The sequence below is a fragment of the Phycodurus eques genome, chromosome 6 (genome assembly GCF_024500275.1).
Source record: "Phycodurus eques isolate BA_2022a chromosome 6, UOR_Pequ_1.1, whole genome shotgun sequence".
Taxonomy (NCBI): Eukaryota; Metazoa; Chordata; class Actinopteri; order Syngnathiformes; family Syngnathidae; genus Phycodurus; species Phycodurus eques.
Window position 1 is genome coordinate 22,256,382 of NC_084530.1, and position 25,480 is coordinate 22,281,861.

Here is a 25,480-nt window from a genome sequence, read left to right on the forward strand (position 1 = left end):
AAAAGCCCTCTAAAACAAGAGTTAACCCATTAAATAATTTCCCTCTTTTTAGAGTTTTTAAGTCACTACCAGATCAACCTTTTTTTTTAAACGACTTAAAATTTTCTTCCATCATTAACCTGGTTAATAACAACACATAGTCTACACGATTTAGTATAAAACTTTATTAGTAACATAACATTTTAGCTAGCTAGCTAGCTAGCAGGTACAGCAACGTAGATTATTATTTTTTTTTTTCTGGTCACTTGTTGCCAGACAGAATTCATAGGGCACAATCCTAAATGCCCCATAGGAAGTTAAAAAAAAAAAAAAAAGGCAGCTTAATTTAGCAACAGGAAATTTGTTAGGCATGTCTATTCTATCATGAGAAGACCCATAAAAAAAATTCCCTGAACCCAAGGCCGAAATAAAACATAGGAAGTCTGTCATTTTGGTTTGAAGTGGTCATTTTAGCGTCACTTTCCAGGGGTCCTACAAAACCATCCCCATGAATGTTTTAAAAATTCAGCCCCTGAAACCAGTCTCATGGAATTTGATAGGCATGCCTATCATGAGTAGACCCACAAAAAAAGTCTCAAGAAGCCCTTCCTGAAAAGACACAGGAACTCTGCCATTTTGGTTAGAATTTTCCATTTCAGGGTCATGTTGGCCGTTTCCAGGCATCCTTCAAAGGTGGACTTATCCTGTAGATTTTGTCCGACCGCTTCCAAATTTGAACCACATGATGGGTTACGCTACATTGCAAAAGTTTAAGTTTTCGTCTATGTGCGTTGGCAGGAATCTGCAGGAGATTTTGATCACATGCAAAAAAACTCTAACAAGACGACTCCCCGAGATCTGATCTTGATCAAACGTTTTCGAGAACATATCCTCACTTTTTTGTCTCTTCATCCCTGCACTCTGCCTTACACAGACACACACACTGACACATGGTATGTTATGCAATGGGTGATGCCTAATTACCACTGACATCGCTGAGCCTGTTTACTGCGAAATTAATCATGACACAGGTGTCACATTTCAGTTTTTTTCCCCCCTGGGTATGCAGCAGCCCACGAAACTTAAAAAGTGCAGAAAAATAGCCATTTGTCGGCTTATTATCGGACACAAGGTGGCGCGCGCGGGGGGGGGGGGGGGTGGAGGTGGGGGGGGGGGGGCGCGATAATTAGCAGGACGTTGTTTGTTATCTGTTCGGACTCAGGGGAACCGGATGGGAAATAATGAACTATTTCATGCGTAACGAGGCTTTACATCTGTAGAAAGTGTCTTGTGGGTCTTACAGTCTATTTATACACCTCCGACGCTGTACTGGAAAGCGCTGGCAGTCCACCCAGCTGCACGAATAACGTCAGTTCACGATTACGAATAGATGAGGTGAGACCACAACGACAAAAGCAGTCATTTTCCGCCATCTCTTCTACAGCGGTGCTGCACTTGAGATACAAATGTCCCGACTTGTAAGTCTTTGAGATACGAGCTGTCATTCATCCGCTATTTTGCTTTGGCTTGTAAGCGCAAAATTGAGATGTGAGCGATGTATGGTGGCAAAAACTCAATTCAACTCCGAAATAATCAGATGTTTGGCAAATAGTCACCAATTCGTCGAAAATGAGGCTTCGAGATGTTTCATGCCACTTCCAGTTCAAGTTGAATTTTCAAACTAAACATAAAACAAAGAGAATTACATGTCTTATATTTAAAACAACCAAACTACTTTTCTTTAAAGGTCCTGTGCGGCCATGTCAACAAAATACAAATATTTTTTCACTGCTTTATGCATAACAGTTTAAAATGAGTCTCTGACCGGGTTTAAGTTTGATATCGATACAGTTTGTCGATTGAATGTAATAGCCTATGAACACCAACGGCTTGCAATATGGGTGGATTTGAAATCGCCGTCGTCGTGACGTAGTTTCGCCAAATAATATTCAAGTACCTGCCTACTTTGTGCTTTCTACACACAGATTCTCTCCCAGGAAAAACGGCTAGGTGACAACACGGCAGCGTCTTGTGCAAAGCTTAAAGTTTGCACCTGTTTCACCTGCTGAACTCGGAGGAGCTGAGGAATAAATGAAATTTTAGAAAAATTCCCAAGCATTTCAGAACGAGAATTATACTGTGTTTGGCCTGATTTCGTGGAGGACGGCGTCGTAAAATAAGATTTCACACACTGCTGGACGTGCATTTCCGGGTTTTGAGCGAGCGACCAGGCAGCCCCAACGCCACTTTAGCATCTAAATGTGCTTAACGGCGACAATGTTTACAAGCCGGAACATCAATTCACAATCGACCAGACACAGTTATGTCGAACATATTATTTAGTGATAATTTCCGACATGTTAATGGTCTGATCCAGAGTCTGGCAGCAACCTATAAAGCCCGTGTTCCCACTGAATATGTATGTATAGCTCCAGCGGGGTAAACATGTTATTTCACTAAGCAGCCTGTCGCCCGTGTGGCGGGGTGGGTGTACAAAACCCAGGTGGCGTGCGCATAGTACGGCGGAGGCCAGGCGACGCATTTGATTGAGCATTTAGATCAGTCGTGACAACTTCGTAGTGGTGCAACTTAAGGTGAATGGAATCTGTGTCAACTTTTGAGTTGTTGTTTGATATTTGTTTGTCCGTTTACGGTGTTTCGTTTTTCATGGTATGACGGTTAAATATGAGCTGAACAGTGTTGATTTGGATTTAGGGGCAGTGCCCCACAGGGTCCGGAAACATGCCTTTATAGTAATTGGTATCTGCCAAATGTGTATTTTATATTTAACAGAGAGTGGTGATTAAATGGTCAAATGAATGCAGATGATGACACCAGTCCTTTTCTTGACCCAGTCTTACGAGCAGTGTTGGGGAGTAACTCATCACATGTAACAAGATTACATAATCTAATTATTAAATGTATGTACTGTAATTGTAATCCATTACATTGCAGGGAGAAAATGGATAATTAAATTACAGTTGAGTTTGGGAGCGTCCATGATTACAATTTTAGTTCGATTTGAAAAATACTGGAGCTGAAAAAGCGCAGACTTTTTTTTTTTTTCATATCACGTCCTCCTTCTAAAACCAACGCTCGTGAATGGCTCTCTCTGGTCACGTGCCATTCTGCTGTAGTCCCAAACGTGACATAATTTTCAAAATATGACCTCGAAGCGCTACTTTGTGGTGCAATCTATGCTTGTCTGAGATTTTGAAAAGGTTACACTTTTGAACACATAAAAGAACTGACTTTTCAACAGTTTCATCTTCATAATTTAGGACTTTTTTATGGAACCTTCACTTCTCTATTTATTTATCCATTTACTTATTTGGGTTTTCATATGAAGCGCTATTGTCTTCTCTAAATTGTGCACATTTGTCATTAGGTCAACATGGTATTGCTGTGCACATATAATGCAAAACAAAACCAACATCTTTGTATTATTTATTTATATTTAATAATTTTTTAACAGTTTATTATTTGTGTAAACAAATATGTGGTTAATTCGTATGGTTTAAATCCCCACCCCTCAACATCCAACGTATCTGTGATAGATTCATTAAAAATTAGGAAAAGTGGTCAAAATGCAATCAAATCTAATTAGTTCTATTATTTTGAGAAAGTAATTGAAATACTTACACTACTATTAAATTTTCAACGGTAACTTTGAATTGTAACCAACTACACAAAAAGTCGAACACAAAAATACACAATGAGAACAGTCGCGAGGAGCTGCAGTAGGTCACAACTGACGTCCAGACGCTCACACGCAGACGAACCGGAGAAGTTCCTGACGTTACTCACATGGCCACGCCCCTTAATGACACACTAGTTGTTGTTTGTCCAATATACAGTAATTACACGCTGTAGAACCATTATTTTTTTTGTTTTGCTTTACATTCTCTTTTATTACATTTTAGTATGTTTTTATATAATACAGTGCTATTTGTATTTGTTAAAAATGAAACAAACATTATTTTCTTACGGCGCTGGAATGGATTAAAGACATTTCAATTCATTTCAATGAGGAATATTAATTTGATATACGAGTAAATTTAGTTATAAGATGGGTCATGGAACGAATTAAACTCATAAGTCAAGGTAGCATTGTAATTGTCCCAACAGATCCAGCAGATCCATTTGTGGTCATTTTTTTCCAAAGTATGTATTTTATATAGAATACAGCCTTTTAAAAGTGATGTATACCAATGCAAACTTGCCTCCTAATCCTTATATTTCTGTTAGTGGATTAATTTCCTTTTCCTGCTAAATCTTCATGTCCCTTTTCTGCGGTGTGGGGCAGCAGAGCCCACTGCCCAGAATTGCCAAGGAAATAGCACAGTGAGCCGGTTAATGGGCAATGGGGCACAAATGACTGTGCTCGTTGTTATTAGGATATTATTTTTCCTTATGTGATGTTAGTTAAATACGAGTTACACAGTGCTTTTTAAATTGTATTTACAGGCAACTCTTTTTCTGCCCCTACAGATTCAGCAAATGCCGCTGTGATATTATTCTCCACAATGTGTATTTTATATTTAATATAGAGTGGTGATTCAGAAATGAAACTAATGTGTATGAATAAACATGGTTGAGTTTGTATTTTTGCCTGACTTCCAGGTGCTGTCAAATCTCCTTGTCCTGTCTCTGCTTTGTGGGTCAACGGGGCCCATGAGAACCCAAGTTGCCTAAAAAGCACCATAGTGAGCATGCCTTGTGTATACCTTGTTTTTTTAAATTGGGCTTTGGGGCACGAATGACTGTGCCTGATGAATTCTGCCTAGCAACAAGTGGTTGGGCAAACCGATATTTCAGTTGAGCCCTGCAATTGACTGGCGCCCATTCAAGGGTGTACCCTGCCTCTCGCCCAAAGTTAGCTGGGATAGGATCCAGCTCACAACCTTAATCAGGATAAGCGCTATAGAAAATTGATGGATGGACTTCTCCTTACTATTTCCCTAATGATTACAGAAACATAAAAAAATGATTGCGGTAATTAGCAATGCTGTTCCATTTAGTGCAACTGTACTTTAATACTGTATACATTCAAAATCCTCCACTCTGCCCCTCAGTCCTCGTGACAGACATTGCAAATTCATGACTTCCTCCTGCAGACATCTTGCGCTGAGTCGATGAGGGTGGGGGGGATTTCGTCTGAGAGTTAACACGCTCCAGTTCACCTGTGTCCTCCCCGCGAGGCCCCCCCCCCCCCCCCCCTCCCTACAAAGCTGAGCTCGCAGACAAAATGTGTCTCCCTGTCAAAGGAATCACTCATCCTGAAGCATACAAAGATAGCTATTTTAAGTTTAATGCTTTTTATTTGGCTTTTCTTTTTGTATATGGTGCCACAGAAGGGTACCTGTGATGGCAAAGAGTCAGACTGTGATGCCAACTGTAGAAATGGAACTGTAGCAGTCTATACTTCTGTGTCCAGGCTGCTCAGTACCAAACTGGCAAGTCTTCAACAATAACATTATTTGCTGGTCATCGAAAGACATCTCAAGATGAAAATATTTTTGATGGGGACATATAATATTTCCTTATTTTCCAATGGGGAAAAAATTATTGGTCGACCAAATCTATTAAAGCAAATTTTATTGAGATACTCTAGCACTTTTCATACATAAAAAAATGCAACCCAAAATGCTTCACAGAGAGAAGAAAATTACAATAGCAGGAAATACAGGATGCAAAAACCCACACCTCCCATCCCCACATATAAAAGTAAATGCACCAATATGAACACACACACCCGCATGTACACACAAACAAAAAACCTATTTCTCAATGTCTTTATGTCTCCAAAGTGTTCTCTGTCAATTGACTGTCTGTTGTCGTACTAGAGCGGCTCCAACTACCGGAGACAAATTCATCGTGTTTTTTGGACATACTTGGCAAATAAAGATGATTCTGATTCTGATAATACAGAGACAGAAGATCCTGGGCAAGGAAAGACAACCTGTGGGAGCCCTCCACACCGAGAGGTGCCACAGCCCGCAACCACAGAGGACGCTACCACAGAGACCACCACAACCGGGATTGACCGAGGGGGGCCTCCCAACATTGTGCAGAGCCCCCAAGGCCCCTACCACAGGTTGATAAGAGAAAATCCTATCAGACAGATATAATGGCCCAAGACATTTTAAAACTAATAAAATAACATTCAAATTGATCCTGAAACGCATGGGGAGTCAATGCAGTGATCTTAAAACCGGTGTAATGTGCTCCAGCCCTCTGGTCTTCGTCAGCACACGAGCAGTTCTGAAGTAGTTGTAGAGTGGAGATGTTCTGTTTTGGAAGACCAAAGACCAGAACATCTTAAACGACAAGAGATAAAAGCATGCATCAGCGCCTCTGTGTTAGCCAGAGACAGAAACGGGCGGATGCTGACTATATTTTTAAAATGGTACACACCTATGGTAGTTACATTCTTGATGTGTGGAACAAAATTAAGCTTGGAGTAAAAAATTATGCCCAGGTTCTTAACACATTGTGAGGGTTTAAAAGCTTTTAGTTTTGGTAAAAGTTTCTCTTTTTTGCCTCCAGGACTGATAAGACCTCCGTTTTGTCCTGAATGAGCTGTAGGAAATTCACTGCCATCCATGACTTAATACCTAAAATACAGTTGAGAAGGGTATCAATTGGCCCTGTGTCATCAGGAGACACGGCGATGTACAGCTGTGTGTCATCTACGCAACTGTGGAAGCTGATGCCGTGTTTCCTAGTCACCAAGGGAAAACATGTAAAGAATTAGAAATGGACCTAAAATTGACCCTTGAGGCACCCCAAACTCAATTTCATGTCTTTTGCAGGAACATGTATCCATACCTACAAAGAAACTTGGTTATGTGAGATAAGAGCTAAAGCAGTAAAAAACTAAAATATATCCATCCATCTCTCTATCTATCTATCCCTTTCTATTGATCTATTTGGGCTGTCACTATCAAATCTTTTTAGAATCGATTATTCTATAGATATTTCATCGAATACTTGCGTAATCACCACCCCCACCCTCCCAAAAGAAATGTTTTTACATACCAACATGCATTTTATTCTCATTTATGAGGGCTGGACTTCTATCCTTAAACTGCATATCTTGGTACTGAGTGTATGGTATAACCTCTGTGCAGAATTTGAGAGAACAAAATCAGCCTTTGCTAAATGGTTAGCACTCCCAATTAGTGTTCGCGCGCTAGCGATTACCATCTGAGGTAAAAAAACAAAACAAAAAAAAACACTAACTACCATTCAACTCACTCATACATCATGTTATATGTGCATCACACGTCTAATAGTGGGTTAAAATCACTCACAGACGCTCCAACAGTGCATCCGTCTGCAACAAATGTCCGTGCGGTAAATATGGCCAAATGGTTCCAGGTGGCACAAATTGGTTCCAGGCGTCGCAAATATGCTTTCATTAATATTTTTTATTGCCTCGGGGGAGAAATTTTTGCATCAAACAATTTTTGTGGTGGACTTAGCTGATGTTTTTTAAAATCTATCACATCATAATTTTTTTTAATATATATATATATATATATATATATATATATATATATATATATATATATATATATATATGTGTGGCTGGCAACCAGTTCAGGGTGTACCCCGCCTCCTGCCCGATGACAGCTGGGATAGACTCCCGCTACCCGCGTGAGGAGAAGCGGCTCAGAAAATGGATGGATGGATGGATGGATATATATATATATATATGACAGGGCCTAACTATGCACAATAATATTATGGAAATACTTTATGTTATCCTATATTTGCAAGTCTGGGTCAAGTCTGGAAGAATCCAGGTTGGGGTGGAGGGGGTGGGGTGGTTGTGGGGTTCCAGTCAGTTTTACTGAAATAGTGCGCCACCTAGTGGATGCTCCGGTTACAGGTGACTCTCAGAAGTTCACAAGAGACTCCTGTGTACAGTACGAGAATGGGAAGGTCACGTGACGCACTGGATCCGTCCCTTAATGAAGCCAGACCGACCTTAAACGAACGATGATGCCCTCAAATCCTGCCTGTCAACCAAACGACCGAGTGGGCGCACACACGCGCACGGACACGTGCACGCGGATCTCATTTGGATCACTTTTTTTTTTTTCCCCCTTCTCATTATTAGATTGAGATATACAGTCGAGCAAAGGCGCAGGGCAACACGTTAGAGCAGTCACCACCCCAACCCCACTCACGAGTTCCCTCCCTCTACCTCTCTCTCGCTCTCTCTCTCTCTCTCTCGCTCGCCCACCCCGCTCCTCTTCGTCCTCTTCTTCCTCTTCTTCCACTTCCACTCGAGCGAGAGAAGCAAAGCAGCACGCCGAGCGATACACTGTCCGACATTGCTTGTGCTTTTTGCTGCAAAGCTGGCGCTGAGGACAAGTATTATTATTATTACCGAGGCGAGCTGTGAGAGGGGAGAGAGGGGGGGGGTGGGGGGTGGGGGAGCAACAACAACCAAAAAACTGGCGCAACTATGCACCACGCGCTCTTTCGCGACTCCTATTTATGACTATTATCAGAAATTGTTTTTTCCTCGCGCCCCTGCGGATGCAAAACACCTGACAACCACTCATCGAATGTCGTCTTTAAGGTAAGCAAAAGACCCCCCCCCCCCACCCCACTCCACCAAAAAAAAAAAAAAAAACTACGCAAGATTTTTCGAGGTTTAGTATGCGTGCAGCCGCTTGAAAGGCGTTTAATAACTTTTTGACGTCAGGAACATTATACATATATATTATATATATAAAAAACACGAGCCTGCTGCAAGTTGAATTTTTTAAATGTAATTTTTGTAGACGAGTTTCACGCGCACCTGTTCGGCATCTTGCGCGGCCTTAGTGACTCCATTCCTAACGACAAATAAGATGTAAAAAAATGGCATCAACACGGTTGTTATGCAAAAATCACGCAGCTCTTGGCGTTTCCCCCCCTTTCATTTATTGACTTAATTGTAATAAGAATCCAAGGGTGGGGGGGGGGGGGGGTGTACTTGTCATGCACGCGCAGCGACAGCTTTAAACCACGTCCCTAACTCTATAAACCCCCACGTGTCGTTATTTTGACGTTTTTACACGTAAACCGTGTGTGCACGTCGCGTTTTCCGAACCAAAACAAAGCGTTCCAACTTTGTGTCGCAGCAATGTTGTGGCCGCCGAGGCTTGCAACTTTTTGATTGACAGTCGTCGCGAGCCAATCGGCGCGTGACTTCGAGAGCGCTCGTCCAATAGGAAGGAGGCACGGGACTGGGATTTAAAGTAGCCCAGGAGACGTCATGTCGGCTTGTTGTTAACCCTTACGCGACACCTACCACCTGTCAGGCTGTTTATTATTCTTTTGTACAAAAGTAAAACAATTATTTGTATTAATTAACATTAAAAAATGTATCTAAAATCAGGGATGATTTTACAAAGCTCCACTCTAGACGTATCATTTGATTAAGCGATTCATCGATTGCTCTTTAGAATTGACTACTCATGTATTGGAAGTAATGGCGGCGTGTGCAGTACTAGGCTGTGACCCCCAGAGGCGCTGTCGGTTCAGTCTCGAGTTCAACGAGCTGGAAGAAGAGCAACATTGGCAGGTGTGTCAAGAGAAGTTCAGAACATTCACCAAAGAGCGATTGTACCCAACCGACAACATAAATAAAATATGCTCGAGTAACATTACAACTTTTTTTTTTCTTGTAATATCAAAGTATCGTTCCCATAATATGGCAACTTTAGTCACATCAAATTTGCACACAAGTTCGTGTTGTAACATTTCTAGTAAAATCTAAGGTCAGATAAAATCACATCATAATTTTAATTTGAAAACATTGATCTGTAAAACTACAATTTATGTCAGGACTTTATTTTCTTACCATTACATTGTTTTCTCGCAACCTTAAATTAGGACTTTTTTCTCGTAAAAGTTCACACAGAATTACGACTTTAGTCTCATTAAAACTTCATCTCATAATATTACATTTAATTAAAAAAAAGAAATTCTCATCTCGACTTTTTTCTTGTAATATCACAACTTTATTCTCATAATATTACAATTTGATTCACTGAGTTACATTCCAACTTCAATCATGTAATATTTCGTCCTCATTAAATCTTTATTTTGAATATAGTTCATTATTGTCCTAAAATTCTGAAATTCTTGCAAAATTCCGACTTTATTCTTGTAATATTAAAACTCGGACGGTACTGGAGACAATATGTACAGCCACATGCATTCCGTTGGACCTTGAATATTTTATTTGTTTAATCTCTGGCTGGAAAAATATTGATATCAAAACCTCATGGTTGGAGTGAGTCTCACCCTCACTCTCTCGCTCTCTCTGTTTTTTTTTGTTTTTTTTTGCAAGGTGACTCCATGAGCCAGCGATGGAGACCAAAAGATACCAAAGTCTCTTTGAGGGGAGCGATACAGAGAACAGGTGGTCTCAGATCTCCGGTGCCATGGAGTTCTGCTGTGCCGCTGAGAACTCCAGCCAGAGTGGCGCTGATGTCCTGATGGACATCGCCGATGCCGATGTCGCCCACCCTAAAGAGGGCGGCGGTAAGAGGCCGGAGCAGCCGCTGCTTCGTCCCCGGTCGAACCAGCACTTTGGCTTACCGCATATCAGCAACAGCTCCCTCCACGGTCCCAAGCCGGAAATGGACTCCAAGGAGCTTTCCAAAACCGTGGCTGAGTCCATGGGGCTTTACATGAATGCTGCCAGGGAGGCGGACTTTACCTTTGGCCAGCACAGGGGCACAGCCAGCCCCGGAAAGATGCAGTATCCGGTATGTAGGCGGCCTCTTGAGGAAAGCCAGCGCGGCTCGGCCGAGAGCCCCAAGCCGAAAGGGTTTGCGTTCCAGCAGCCCGGCGGCGCCCCCGGAGACGGCACCCCGGCGAGCTCCGCTTCCATGCTGGCTTCGTCGCTGTCCGGCAGCCCCCAAACTTCCAGCCCGGGGGGCGGTAACAACACAGTGTCGTCCACCACCACCAGCCCCCCGGCGGGTTTCGGCCCAGCGTGCTCACCAGTAAGCCACCCGGCCCCGGTCGGCGTCAGGCATAAGAATTCATTGGCGTGCAGTCCCGTGGAGTCCAGCACCGTGGGCTCGCCGCCCCTCATCAGGTCCCCCATGTCCAGCCCGCGGCGTATGACTAGTGTGAGGTCCCCGCCGTCCTGCAGGGTCAGGTCGTCCGTCTCCAGCCCCAACGCGGTGCGGCCCCCCGCCTCCAGTCCGGCCGTGGCAATCGGGAGCCCGCAGAACCCTTCCTCGGGAGGCTTCCTGGCATGCAGTCCGGCCGGGGAACTGAGTTTGGTGCAGGGCGACACCCGCAGCCCCGAAGCGACGGGTCTGATCAGCGAGCCCGATTTCAAAACCTTTGAGTTCCCCAAGGCGGAGATGGTGGACGGGGAGGTGTTCAACGTGGGTTTGGACCAGATGGGCATGGTGAAGTACATCAAGAACGAGCCAGGGACTGATTTTAGGAGCATGTGCTTGGGGGGGTCCAAATGCGACACCTCCAACGTGCCGTTTATCGCGCAAATCAAGAATGAACCTGACAAAAATGACGAGTGCATGAACCCGCAGTCCTACGGCAACCACTCTCCACCGCTCGGCCTCTTCCCCGCGTCCGAGACCACCTACTTGTCCCTAAGGAATAACATAGACGAATACAGCCTCGCCGGAATCTTAGGACCCCCGGTGTCTCTCAACGGGAACTACGACCCCGATGTGTTCACCAACAACGTCCTGTCCAAAGGGGTTAAGCAAGAGTCCAGCGACGGCGGCTACTACCAGGAGAGCAACGGCCTGCCCACGTCGGCCATTGTCGGAGTTAATTCCAGCGGACACTCATTCCACTACCAGATCGGCGCGCAGGGAACAATGTCCTTCACGCGGCACGATGCCCGGGACCAGTCCAACCCTTTGTTGAATCTAATTTCGCCTGTGGCGGCGTTAATGGAGTCGTGGAAGTCACGGCCGGGCATGCCGCAGGGGTCGCTGTCGGCCCGGGGCGACGGATATCCAGGTCAGAACTGCATCGGTGAGGGCATGATGAGGTAAGCGATGGATTTACGCTTTTACAGTGTTTGGTTGGATTTGAGCTTTACGATCAGCTACTCGGGGAATGGTTGTCTTTTAAAGAGGCGGGACACTGCAGTCATGTTGCATGATGATTCTTCGACAATGTTATCTTGTATAATTACGACTTGTCTTTTTCCAGAATATTATGACGTCATTCATCTAAAATTCCCACTTCATTCTCGTAGCAGTGCAACTTTTTTCTCATATTTTGACTTCATTCACGTAAAATGATGACTCTATTCTCATATTAAGCATTATCTCGTAAAACCCAAAAAAATATTTCAACTGTTTTCTTTCTTTCTTTGTAAAATCCCGGCTCGTTACACTATTCACACATAATTCTGACTTTCTTCTCGTAACACAACAACTTTTTTTGGTCATATTTTGACTTCATTCACGTAATATAATCACTTTAATGAAAACAAATATATTTTCAACTTTTTAAAAATGAAACTATACGACTTTTCCCCCAAATATGTCACCTTTATTAACGAAAAATTATAACGTTATTCCCCCAACATTACAACTGTCTTTCATAAAATATTTAAAATCAAATTATGATGTAATTCCCGTAACATCCCAAATTATTTTCTCATAACCTTACAACTTTTCCCTCATAATATTTCATTTATTTGTTTTTGTGTTTTCTGAAGTGTTAAAGTGTTTCACAATTTGTTATATTGTTTTGCACTTCCAGGCCACCGTACATAACATTTCCGATTTATTTCTCGTAATATTTCAATATTTCATTCATTTAAAATCACAACTTTATTCTCCTATTAAAATGTTATTCTCGTAACATTCTAATCCTCATTTTTTTTCTCATTTTACGACCTAATTCTCATATTAAAAATATCTCAATACAACTTTTTTCCCGATAAAATGATGACTTTATTTTCATATTAAAACTTTAACCTGTAAAATTACACCTTTTGTATTGTAAAGCCCAACTTTATTCATCTAAAATTCCAACTTTATTCTCATATTAAAACCTTGGAACTTTTTTCACATATTTCAACTTTAGGCACATAAAGTACAACTTTGTAGCGTTATGACTTTCTCATAATATTTCGACTTTATTCACATAAAATTGTGAGTTTATTCTCGTAATAGCTACGTGAGGACACACCCGTAAATTGGGTGAAGTTTGAGTGGTACGTGTGCTTTTTGTTTTAAGTTTTTTTGATTGTGTGTGTGTTGTTTTAATAATAATAATATTTTTGTGTCTTGTATAGATAATTATCGGACTCAATTTCCATCAGGTTGTCCCTTAAGAAGGCCGTTCACTTTGTTGAAGTCGTCTTCAGTAGCATGAGGCACTTTGAGCCAGTCGCTATTAAAAAAAAAAAATGCTGGCTAAAAATGAAGAAGGCCACGCACGAGATCAAAGCATTCACGCTCACTACTGTGTGTTCTACTGTACCACAGAGTTGACCTTTTATCACAGGCTTTGCCGGCGCAAGAGGCGTTCACTGGGGGGAAAAATATGTGATTTAACGGGCCAGAGCGTTGACAGCGTCATGAATTATGAACGATTCATGACGTGCTTTTGTTGCCAGACTGACTGACGGGGCTTGATTGTATTGTAGAACAAGGCGAAAGGAAACTACTGTAACAACAGAGCAGTACGAGCAGCCCCTACAGCAAAGTTCTGCTTCCAACATGTTGCTTGTGAACTCGAAATGATAAGAATGTAAAACTGTGATAAAGTAAAAAAATATTCATTGGTTGATGAAGAGATTCTAGCGCATGTATCCTGGTGAAAATGTACGGATTTTAGGGGTCCCGAACATGCGCCCATAACACTCAGTGCGCCTCTTGGAAAGGGAGTACTTCGAGAAACTCCTACGAAGGGAACACGTAAAAATGAGCCCCAATCGGAAGCACCCTCGACAGATGTGCGTCACTCAATTGTGAAGCTTTTCTGTTTCCGCCGTTTAATGCGGGTGGATCATAAGGTCGAAGTTTGATGACCATTTCCGAGATATGCCACGCCTAGAAAGTCGTCCATCTTGGTTTGACGCAGGCCATTTTGGGGGCGGAATTCCGAGACTCGTACTTTGGTTCCGATCCGCACTGACGGGATCGCTGCCACCTTAAATCCTAACGAGATCCAGCTTAGCCCCGGTGTCAGCCAGGATGTCGGTAAAAAGAGTTGGCCTTCGTGCTCCGAGCAGACAGAAAGACAGAGATCTTTGCTACTGTATTGCACCGCGCATTGGCCCAATATTTCATTGGCATTTAAAAAAGAAATATTACGTAACCATTCAAAATCCCTACAAACTTTGATCCGCTGAGAGCTTTGGTCAATACAGTAAAAATCCCCCGGCTCCCTTTTCCCCCCTCTTTCACTATTCGTTTCCGCTTTAAGTGGTTTTAATTAAAGATGGCTTCTCATCTGAGCATTCTTTGAATTTTAACTGATGATACCCCGGAGAGGAGAGGAGGACGTTTGTCTTGTTTTACGCAAAGGTCACATGCCCGCAAAGGGGTGTAAAATCACGTTTACGTGGTGGGGTTTGAACTTTGAACTGAAAACGCAAAGGAGTTGAGTTTGATGGCACCTATTCAAAAGATGAGCAATGTATTTGAAAGCGCATCACAAAATAGAGAAATATTTGAATAGATTTTCCCATAGGAAATAATAGAAGTAGTAAAAGTCTGTTTCGCTGTCAAGGTGGCCATCCTAAAAGCATCATTAGCCCTCATTAGATGTTTGAAGGAGCATTTAAGATTGCAAAAAGAAATTGCTGCTAAATAATGAAACAATGTAAAGCAAAAATACTTACCCTTCGATGACGAAAAATGAGGGAAGAGGCTTTTTACACATGCATGAGACTCATACAAGTGTAAAAAGAAGAGATACAGAGGTTATACCTTTACTCAATTGAAAAAAAAAAGAAAACCTTTCAAGAGGGGAAGTAGAATTGAATTTATTTGGCAAGCAGTTCAGGGGTGTACCCCGCCTCCTGCCCGATGACAGCTGGGATGGGCTCCAGCACGCCCGCGACCCTCGTGAGGAGAAGCGGCTCAGAAAATGGATGGATGGATGGATGGATGTATAGCCCTTAATCAAGAGTCTTAAAGGTCTTCAGAGGCCCACAGTTGACAAAGATTGGTGACATCCCTTGATCTAACCCTCCCTGTAAAAATAAAACCAACTCCAACATCTGAACCTGAGATGGAGTTGATCAGAGGCACTTTAAATGGTGGTGGTGGTGGTCTGTCTATTGACTTCAACGTACCATGAGTTTGAAAGTGATTGAATGTTTTTTTTTTTTTTTTTGGGGTGCAAAAGTCTCAGAAATTTGACACTTTGACACTAAGTTTTCATTCTACTTCAGAGACTTTTCTCCGAAATAATGTCTGCCGCGTGGAAGTAAGCAAGGCGACCGGCTCGCGCTGGATGCTGTCCAACTCTCAATGTTCTGCGAAGGGCCGAAAAGGCGTACTCCAGAGAGCTTTCTAATGAGCCTTTAATTGTATGTTCCTCCGCTAAATGAATGGATACAAATGATTTGATAAATTCAGACGCCACAGGATACTAAATCTCCAATTACAGCTTGAGCGCGCACAAGCGGGCTCGCGGTGCATTGTGAGCGCTCGTCTGTTGTTTTTATCGTGTAATATTTCTACGGCCAAGGCTGCCCTTTGTCACCGATTCTGATCATAACCTTTATGGAAAGAATTTCGAGGGGAAACCGAGGCGTTGAGGGGGGTCTGGTTTGGTGGTCTTGGTATTGCAATCTCCAACTCTCACTGGAGCGGTTCGCGTCCGAGTGTGAAGCGGTTGGGATGAGAATCAGAACCTCCGAATATGAGACCATGGTACTCAGTTGGAAAAGGGTGGAGTGCCCTCTCCGGTCGAGGAAGAGATCCTTCCCCAAGTGGAGGAATTCAAGTTTCTGCGGTCATGCAGACTCTGTATCGGTCAATCTACCGTCCTACCCTGACCTATGGTCACGAGCTGTGGGTCGTGACCGAAAGAACAAGATCGCAGATACAAGTGGTCAAAATGAGTTCCCTCCGCAGGCTCTCCCTTAGACATAGGGTGAGAAGCATTCAGGGGGGTCTAAGAGTTGAGCCGCTGCTCTTCCGCATAAAGAGGAGCCAAATGAGGGGGCTCGGGCATCTGTTTAGGAGGCCCCCTGGATGTTCCACCCTGCGGACGACCAAGGACACGCTGGAGAGACTACGTCTCCCAGCTGGCCTGAGAACGCCTCGGGATCCCCCCCCGGAAGAGCTTGATGAAGTGGCTGGGGAGAGGCAAGTCTGGGCTACCTTGCTAAACGACTCGACACCGGATAACTGGAAGAAGATTGATGGATGGATATTTCTGTTGTGCTTGTTTTTTCAACGTGTGTATTCTCACTGGGTTTTATTCTGAAAATTTTAATAGATTAAAGTTTTATTTTTATTAAATTTTTAATCATTGTTATTTGATTATTTAATACATTTTTTATTTCATAATTTGTTCATTTATTCAATTGATAAAATCCATCCATCCATTTTCTGTACTGCTTATCCTCACTAGTGTCGCGGGTGTGCTGGAGCCTATCCCAGCTATCTTCGGGCGAGAGGCGGGGTACACCCTGAACTGGCCGCCAGCCAATCGCAGGGCACATGGAAACAAATACCATTCGCACTCACATTCTTACCTACAGGCAATTTAGAATCTTCGATTAATCTACCATGCGTGTTTTTGTGATGCGGGAGGAAACCGGAGTACCCGGAGAACACCCACGCAGGCACGGGAGAACATGCCAACTCCACACAGTTGGGGCCGGGATTTGAACCCCGGTCGTCAGAACTGTGAGGCAGATGTGCTAACCAGTCGTTCACCGTGCCGCCCCAATTGATAAAATAAAAATGAATTGAAGTTAAAGTTTTACTAATTTAGTGGTACATCGTGAAGCTTTTTAGCTATACTTAATGTACTGTAATCATTGCTTTATTTTCATTCTCATGGTGGTGAAATGAGACATAGTGGCTCATGGAGTCATTTGGTACATACACTTAATCCTTAACTCAAAATTTGGCCGAGTATAAGTCATTTTCAAATAATGAAAAAAAAAAAATGTATTTGAACATTGTTTTGAATACTTTTATATTATATTAATACATTAGTGGGCGAAATACAGAGCCTTGAAGAACACCGGATGTGATATGATGATGATACCCCCCCTCGCAGCTGGGATAGGCTCCAGCTCACCTGACCCGAGTGAGGACAAGCGCTATAGAAAATGGATGGATGGCTATTGAGTTGCTGAGCAGCACGATGCCTCACATTTTTGAGGTACTGGGTTCAAATCTCTTCCTCCCACATTCCAAAAACATGCATTTTTTTTTTACATTTCAATTCAAATTTCGTTGTGTGTTCCTTTTTACATGAGCAAAAACAGTTTTGTTTTGCATTTTCCACAAGTGCACAGGTTTACGTTGGTAAAAAAAGATTAACACGAGCTCATCCAGCATCTCGAAGACTCAATTACAGAGAGCTCGTGCTCCCCCCCCCCCCCCCTCAAACAGTAATGAGAAGGACAGCAAGCTAGCCGCTACCTCTATTGTGGCACATTTTAAGTATGACTCACGCTCTACCAGTTCACTCGTTATTTATATCAATGGCATATATACATTTTGACAACGACCTCTCGGTATGACTCCCAAAGAATTACCGTTAAAATTAATTGACGTCTCTCTGGCGCACGTTCAATAAGAGGGGGACATTTTAGTCCTCAAGAAGGGAGGACTTATTGACAGGCGAATAATGTTGCATCATTTTATCTCACCAAAGAATTGGAAAGTGGACCCCAAAAGCAGGATACAGTGAACCCCCGCTATATTGCGGTTCATCTTTCGTGGCATTGCTATATTGTAGATTTTCAAGCAATCGTTGTAATGGGTTTTTACATTATACAAGTCCAAATTTAATTCAATTCACTTGTATTTGTATGGTGCCAAATCACAATAGACGTCTCAAGGCCCATTACATATGGAGACGGCCTAGAACAAAATTAAGAGCAGGAAGATGGAGAGAAGATCCCCTATTAAGCCGTGAAATAGTCATTGTTCCCACAGAACAGAGAATATATGCCTGTAAGTAATGTTGTATGCCCTGTTTGTATGTGTTGCTGCTCCATGTGTGTTAAAGTAGCATTTGTTTGAAGGTTTATACTGTAATTACCGTAACATCCATGCTAATTTCTGTTAGACCATCCATGACATTTCTCATGAGACAGTAAATTAGCATAAAGCTATCAGACTAGACGAAATTATACGGATTGGTGTTTAAATATATAGTGTTGAATTCTACTTTGTTTTGTGTTGGCTTTATCATAAATTTCAACGGGGAGTGACAAAAACAGCTTTAGGCAACCACGCCTCTTATTTGGAGAACCATGCAAGCAAGTTTCCCCCCCCGTTTCATCAAAGTAATGTTATTCCTTGACAGCGAGAGGGTGATATATGTGTATATTGCGGATTTTCACGTATCGCGGGTGGGTCTGGAACGTGGCCCCTGAGACAAACAAGGGTTCACTGTATACATTAAAAAAAGTAAAATAAGAGTGACATCAGGGGAGTTGTTAAATTTCTAGCGGCCCCCCCCCCACCAAGTCTGCAGAAATATTCCGAAAATGTCTTGTTACGCGTTGAGGCAGGCGCATGAATAAATCACTGGCTGCGAGCAAGCAGTCCAGTCCGGTAGAGAATGAGGTGATTTTTATTTTTTTTTCACCCACTTTGGAAGTGTTCACCTAGAGCTCATGAATAGTTAGCGCGGCGGGCACAGCCCGGCTCAACTGGAGGCCAGCGCTTCTCTCATTGAAGACTCTTTTTGGAGTGAAAAGATGTTTTTCATGCCGCGCCGACAGCCGTGACGCATCACCCCGCTGGCTTGGCAAACAATTGAATCTTTGTAATTCTAGAAATATTCCCCATCTTTCACGTGTTAGGAGAAGTATGCAAGTACAGGCATTGATGGCTAAGTTAATTAAACCACAGGCACTTTTTGCAGTATTCTTGTCCCTTTTGTCACAGAGCTGCAAAAAAATCATGAAGACATTGTACAACCCCAATTCCAATGAAGTTGGGACGTTGTGTTAAACATAAGTAAAAACAGAATACAATGATTTGCAAATCATGTTCAACCTATATTTCATTAAATACACTACAAAGACAAGATATCTAATGTTCAAACTGATAAACTTGATTGTTTTTAGCAAATAATCATTAACTTAAGAGTTTTATGGCTGCAACACGTTCCAAAAAAGCTGGGACAGGTGGCAAAAAAGACTGAGAAAGTTGAGGAATGCTCATCAAACACCTGTTTGGAACATCCCACAGGTGAACAGGCTAATTGGGAACAGGTGGGTGCCATGATTGGGTATAAAAGGAGCTTCCCTGAATTGCTCATTGTTGTGTCAATTGTGTCATTCACAAGCTAAGATGGGACGAGGTTCACCTCTTTGTGAACAAGTGTGTGAGAAAATAGTCCAACAGTTTAAGGACAATGTTCCTCAACATACAATTGCAAGGAATTTAGGGATTTCATCATTTACGGTCCATAATATCATCAAAAGGTCCAGAGAATCTGGAGAAATCACTGCACGTAAGCGGCAAGGCCGAAAACCAACATTGAATGCCCGTGACCTTCGATCCCTCAGGCGGCACTGCATCAAAAACCGACATCAATGTGTAAAGGATATCACCACATGGGCTCAGGAACACTTCAGAAAACCAATGTCAGTAAATACAGTTCGGCGCTACATCCGTAAGTGCAACTTGAAACTCGACTATGCAAAGCAAAAGCCATTTATCAACAACACCTAGAAACGCCGCCGGCTTCTCTGTGCCCGCGCTCAACTAAGATGGACTGATGCAAAGTGGAAAAGTGTTTTGTGGTTCGACGAGTCCACATTTCAAATTGTTTTTGGAAATTGTGGACGTTGTGTCCTCCAGGCCAAAGAAGAGAAGAACCATCCGAACTGTTTATGGACGCAAAGTTCAAAAGCCAGCATCTGTGATGGTATTGGGCTGTGTTAGTGCCAATGGCATGGGTAACTTACACATCTGTGAAGGCACCATTATTGCTGAAAGGTACATACAGGTTTTGGAGAAATATATGCTGCCATCCAAGCAACGTCTTTTTCATGGACGCCTCCGCTTATTTCAGCAAGACAGTGCCAAACCACTTTCTGCACGTGTTACAACAGCGTGGCTTCGTAGTGAAAGAGTGCGGGTACTAGACTGGCCTGCCTGGAGGCCAGAACTGCCTCCCATTGAAAATGTGTGGCGCATTATGAAGCGTAAAATACGACAACGGAGACCCCGGACTGTTGAACAGCTGAAGCTGTACATCAAACAAGAATGGGAAAGAATTCCACCTACAAAGCTTCAACAATTAGTGTCGTCAGTTCCCAAACGTTTATTGAATGTTGTTAAAAGATAAGGTGATAGACATGATCCTGTCCCAGTGTTTTTGGAACGTGTTGCAGCCATAAAATTCCAAGTTAATGATTATTTGCTAAAAACAATAAAGTTTATCAGTTTGAACATTAAATATTTTGTCTTTGTAGTGTATTCAATTAAATATAGGTCGAACATGATTTGCAAATGATTTTATTCTGTTTTTATTTATGTTTAACACAACGTCCCAACTTCATTGGAATTGGGGTTGTAATATACTGTACATGCCAGGCCAGTTGTTGGTGATTTTAGCTTGTTAAAAAACAACATTATTGTACAATTATATATTTTTTAAATCTCACATTCTTCCTCATGACATTGCATTAATTTGAAATGTATTTATTGTTGTAAAAAGTCATATTTGTCATTGGTCGCTATTTAATTCTATGATTGTTTTAAAATGTTGTTTATCACTTTATTTTAAGTTTAACATGAAAAATGAACATCATATTTTTCATTACATTAGAATTGTATATTTCTTTATGGAAATGCAACAACTAATCAATTAAAATTATCAAATTAATGGCTAACTATTTTGAGAATCGATTCATCGTTTAGAGACCTTGTTTAACTTAAAATTGTCCAAAATTCCTCCAAAATATTCTCACATCTCAGTAGTCCGCCATGAATGCAGACTGATTATCTTTGTGTTCAATCAAACAAGGAAATTTTTAAACACGACGATATGCACATAGTGAAAGTCACGTTAACAGTCTCACTTGAGAGCAGCAACAAACACAATGCGGGCCGGACCCCATAAAAGTGCAACCGCTGTTGGCTGGCGAGGCGTTCGAAGTGGGCGGGGATAGGAGTGCTGGTCTCCCAGCATGTGTGAATGCTTGTCCTCTTTTGAACCTCTCCCTAAAAAAATATAGCGCTGTGACAAGAGCCCCGGATTTTCACGCAAGTCCGGTGCCGGAGTTGCTGGTTTAATCCACTCGGCCCACTTAAGTAACGTTAAACGCATGTTTGGCTTTGAACTAGTCACAGGCTCATGTGCCTTTTTCTTCCACTTTTTTTATGTGAAAGTATGATGATGATGACTGCCATTAGTCTGTTACTGCTTTAATTAAATTTTTCTTTATTTTTTATTCTTTTCATTTACATTCACATTACATAATTAAAAAAATAATAATTTATTTTTATTTAAAATGTGTTGTATTCTTGTTCATTACATTACATATTCTTTTTAAATTTAAATTATTTTTATTTCAAAAATATTAAAATTGTCATTCTTTTTAATTATGACATAATTTAATTACAAATTATTTTATTTTTTTCCTCAACATATGCACGACCAGTCAACAATTTTTACGTCATCATTTAACAAAATTCTCACACTCGTTTTCATTACATAACATTTGCTTATTATTTTAAATTTTTTTTGTTATCAAAAATCTAAACAAAATAATGTGATATTCCTTTTACGTTGTAGCCGTTATTCTTTATCCACCCTTCGTTTATTTCGACAAAAGAATGTCAGAGGCCGGTTATTAAGACACGTTCAATTGTGGAAACCGATGTATTTTATGTCCCCTTTAACAGAGTGTATAAAGAAGTGTACATCGTTTTTAACGCATTCAAAGACAAAAAAGTTCCATCGGATTGATCACGCCTCCTCTAATTTTTTAACGTTTAACTAAAGCTTGACTCAGTGTTGATGCTACAGCGCCCACGTTTACTCCGCTCGCTGTTTGTGCCTTGGGACGTCGCTTCCGAAACATGCTGAGTGAAACCGTTTCACTGCCAACTGCAATTAAACACATTCATGCCATCATTTGCCCATGACTCAAGTTATTTGGCACCATTAAAACACCTGAATAAACAGTACGGAGTCATTCGTGGTGGAAAAAAAAGAGGCAAATACAGTACATGGGAGGCAGGTCTGAATTAATACTCAAGGGTGTGGAGTCTTTTAAGGCACCAACCTAGATTTGGGTGGTGTGCCTTTTGGTGCATTTTATCTGCGTCATTAAAACTTTTAATGGGCATTCAATGTCATTTCTTTTAGGCCGTATTAGACCGTCACTTATAGGATTGAAAGTAATTATGTGAGAAACTGAAAAATACAGTACAGTAAACCCCAGCATATTCAAATTTTTTTTTTTAACATATCTGTTTTTGTTCGCAGAAAATCCCGGCCATTCATAGTTTTTGGGTTCAGGCCGAATTTCAAGTATTACCTTCTGGTGGAATCTCGGTGCTGTTGTTAGGTTTAATTCATTGATCGTGTTCTCTCCCCCCCCCGTCTCCATTTGTTTGTGTTGAATAGTTTAACTACTGAATAGTCATTTATGATTCATGATTGTGTACATACTTGATGCATGGTGTTGATGCTTTATGATCCTCTCTGTTTTAAGTGCTTTGCTGCCATCTTATGGAATCTATATGCAATCACAAACCCCAGTTCGGGAGGATTCTTTTCGGCACTTGGTTCATTGAAACAAAAGTGAGAGCGATCGCCTCCTGTCTTGTTGAGACGCTTTGTTAAAACAAGGAAACGGAGCAGCAACTTCCAAAGGTAGACGGAGAGATTCATTGTTCATTTAAAAGTTGTTGGCACTTGGTATATTAAAACAAAGGAAAGCCGAGAACAAAAAATGGAACAAAGTAAAGGCAACTGTTCAAACAAAAGAAAACTGAGCAGCGACTTTCCAAAGGTAAAAACCTAAAAATGCAACGCAATATAATTTGTATTTATTGGCCGCACAAAAACAAATGGAACAATTGTCCTTTGTAAGGTTGTCAGCACCTGATTTAATAAAACAAAAAAAGTAATGGTGACATTTCTCAGTTAAAACCAAAAACGGAGCAGCAACTTGGAAAGCAAAACAAAAATTATTGGTTTAAAAAATTAAATTAAATAAAGTATATATATATATATATATATATATATATATATATATATATATATATATAGTACTGTATATTAATACACAGTAAGGGCAATTGTTCAAACAAAGCAAACATACTGCAGCAGTAACCTAAACCTTCATTTTTATTGGTCATTTAGAGACAAATTTAAAAAAAAAAATGTAAAATTGTCACACCTGCACATAAAGCTATAATTCCTTTATAGCTAGTGACCTAGAAAACGTGGTTTTCTGAATCCCAGTTATTCCTAGTGGACACTTAGGGAGCCGCGGTGACTAACTGAGCCAGCAGGTAAAAAGAGACTTCTGAGGATCAGATGGCATCTCCAGGTTTTGCTTTGCTGACACTGCGGCGAGGAATGAGATCACAAAATGACTCACCACGTAAATGCAAGATCGAGGAAACTGTTGCAATTAACGAGAAATTAAAAGGTGATCGGATCTCTCCCCAACACACCCAAGCTTGCAGTGGGGAGTGTTTCTTTATATTGCGAGCCAAAATTGTATTTATGTGCGACCTTCAGATACACCGCCATGTGAGTGAAGTGAAAAAAAATTAAAGGAGAGTCAGAGCTGCGCATGCACTTTCAGCCGTTTACTGAACGGGACAAACAGTCAAACACAAATACAAAATAGGAAGACAAAGCAGCAAGAGAAGACCACAACTTACACCCGAGACTCTCACATGCAGACTAACTGGCCCAGTTTCTGATGTCACTTACTAGGCCATGCCCCTTAAAGCAGGAATATCAAAGTCATTTTTGTCGCAGACCACATTCTAGTGACGGTTTCTCTCAAGAGGGATGTTATGACAGAGAAACTATAAAAATGATTGATCGCCTCATCATATTATCAAACATACACAACAAATCTATGAACTACTTTTTGGAATCAGAAGTCAAGGATAATAGTTTGTTATTATTATTCAAGTGATTGTAAAAATGGGTTTGGTAACACAAAATTGCTTGCAATATCGCATATGTTATAATTTAGGACATGACAATTTGAAATATCGGTCTAGAGAGAGAATCATGGAAGTTAACACACATGATTTGCTTTCACGGGCCACATAAACTGATGTGGTGGGCCAGATGTGGCCCGTGGGCCTTGAGTTTGACACCCGTGCCTTAAAGGCACACAATCAGCACTTGTTGTGACTCCGAAATGTACAGCAATTACGCTTTATAAAACCTTTTTTTTCCTTTACATTCTGTTGTATTATTATGTTGTATTGCTTTTTTTTTTTTTTTTTTTAACAGTTATAGTGCTATTTTTCATTCTTAAAAACACAACACATAACAAAATACATTGTGGCGGTTTTTGGGGGTTGGAAAACATGGAAAAGAATTTCAATTGGTTTCAATGGGGAATTTCCATTTCATATACCAGTACTTTTGAGTTTGGAGCTTGGTCGTCAAGGAACAATTTAAACTCTCAAGTAGAGTATTACAGTATTATGATAGCAATGAGATGAATTACAGGAGTTTTATGTAATTGTACCCAAGCACGCTAATATTCTGCTCTGCTCGGAGGCAAATTTTCGGTGACACATTAGATGGGCCGGTCATGGTTGTGGTTCACTTCTGCCACCGTGGCTTTCAAGTTGAACTGAAAACAGACAGCATGTGTTGACAAATGAAACAAGACTGAGTTTTTGGTACCTTCCAGGTTTAGTATCTCACGGTGCTAAGACTCTGAAAATGATCCTACATTTGTGATGGGTTTGTCATAACCTCTAGCTTAGCTTGTGGCTAAGGCTAGCGTGTGTATAAATGACAAATATACCCAGGGCAACTTTCAACAATTTAAATTTTTGCTCCTGTTTTTTTTGTTTTTTTGGTTTTTTTTGGGTGTGAGTTTGCGAGACCTTTTAGAGTTGACTTATTTGAGTTTTGAGTTTTATGCCGAGTCATCAAACTTTGCCGTCATGCTATGTCTCCATGCAATGATAAAAACCAACATCTTTTGCAATTTCTGGTCCCCCATTTGTCTAGTATACGAGGTTGAAGTTTGCTTGCCATCAGACAAAAGAAAAAAAAGAAAATAATAATAATTACAATGCAGTCTTTGAAAAGGCCCCTTTATACC

At 41.3% G+C, this 25,480-nt stretch overlaps 1 protein-coding gene across 1 annotated transcript in view; it reads left to right on the forward strand.

Annotated features, from left to right (window-relative positions):
• Nucleotides 1-8,281: 8,281 nt before the first annotated feature.
• nr3c2 (nuclear receptor subfamily 3, group C, member 2) overlaps nt 8,282-25,480 on the forward strand; it is an 82,870-nt gene continuing 65,671 nt past the window's right edge. The window contains exons 1-2 of the mRNA XM_061679417.1: nt 8,282-8,575; nt 10,337-12,028. Coding sequence (XP_061535401.1) covers nt 10,356-12,028 — 1,673 coding nt within the window. The 5' untranslated portion in view covers nt 8,282-8,575; nt 10,337-10,355. The remainder of the gene's footprint in view (nt 8,576-10,336; nt 12,029-25,480) is intronic.